At 39.2% G+C, this 1220-nt stretch overlaps 1 protein-coding gene across 1 annotated transcript in view; it reads left to right on the top strand.

Moving 5' to 3' along the window:
- Positions 1–282: 282 nt before the first annotated feature.
- LOC101858840 overlaps positions 283–1220 on the top strand; it is a 20350-nt gene continuing 19412 nt past the window's right edge. The window contains exons 1-2 of the mRNA XM_013091377.1: positions 283–292; positions 800–1023. Coding sequence (XP_012946831.1) covers positions 283–292; positions 800–1023 — 234 coding nt within the window. The remainder of the gene's footprint in view (positions 293–799; positions 1024–1220) is intronic.

The following is a 1220-nucleotide window of genomic DNA, read 5'->3' as shown; positions in this document are numbered from 1 at the left end:
AACTGGTACATACCTCTACCTTAAACGTTATGAGAAGACAGAACGGCTTTCTTTTTTGTTTGACCTACTTCTTCAATTACTTGACGTTTAGTGAACATTAATCACTTGACACTACTGACCATAATAATACGTTCATTCAATACTGTTTTTTTAACAGGGGGTGGGGTGGAAGGGGGATGTAATAATGTGCCATCTTTGCTGCAAAGTAATTTTGCTTTTTAATTTCTAATACGTCAACAAGACGGAACAATATGCTACTGGTTAAAGCTTTTATAAGTCTAAATGTCGATGAGTATCCTTCACCCTCAAATGCACTTATTAGATTTACAGATTTGCAAACTGTTATTATTCATTACATACATCCTAACAGCTTTCTAATCCACAATTGTTAAAATCTATCTTTTGTGTATGTGTCTGCGTCCACATCGACAAATTAGATCATTTAGAAGGCGAGCTCCATCCCTGCCTATCTTGGCCAGCTCGGCCGAGAGAGATACAGCGTCCCAGCCTTTAGACTGAATAATAATATTATTACTTGATTAAGATACTCCCCTCACCGTAATCGAAGTCGGGTCTTCTGAATGTGACCTAACCACAGACGCCAGTGTGTTGCAATCTATTCAACTCTGAAATAAAAATAAAAAAGTGAGCTAGACCACATTTGAATTCATGAACCGTGTCAAGAATAATGATCCAAATACACATTTCTGATGTTCATATCTATGTGTACTTCTTGACTGAGGAACGCATTAAATCTTGCATTAAAGGTGCTAAAGAAGATAATATTATTTTCATTCAGCAGCCGCAGCGCCCACAAACTGGCCCGCACAGCAATCAGAGGACTCAACTATCGTTTACACTACAGCACAAGTAGGTCTAGGGACTACCAACTATAAACAATCATGGGATAGCACACCCAGTGAACTGTATGTGACGGGTGAACCCACGGGGGAACCAGAGACAACTACTGGCGCAGTCAGTAACCAAGAAACATCGAGTGAACCAGAAACAACAAGTGAAACTGTAAGTGAACCAGAAACAACAAGTGAAACTGTAAGTGAACCAGAAGCAACAAGTGAAACTATAAGTGAAACAGAAACAACAAGTGAAACTGCCAGTGAACCAGAAACAACAAGTGAAACTATTAGTGAACCAGAAACAACAAGTGAAACTATCAGTGAACCAGAAACAACAAGTGAGGTTGTCAGTGAACCAGAAAC

This window comes from Aplysia californica, unplaced genomic scaffold, assembly GCF_000002075.1.
Source record: "Aplysia californica isolate F4 #8 unplaced genomic scaffold, AplCal3.0 scaffold00035, whole genome shotgun sequence".
Lineage (NCBI taxonomy): Eukaryota > Metazoa > Mollusca > Gastropoda > Aplysiida > Aplysiidae > Aplysia > Aplysia californica.
The sequence above is the reverse complement of the archived record's forward strand: the minus strand, read 5'-3'. Positions and strand labels throughout refer to the sequence as shown.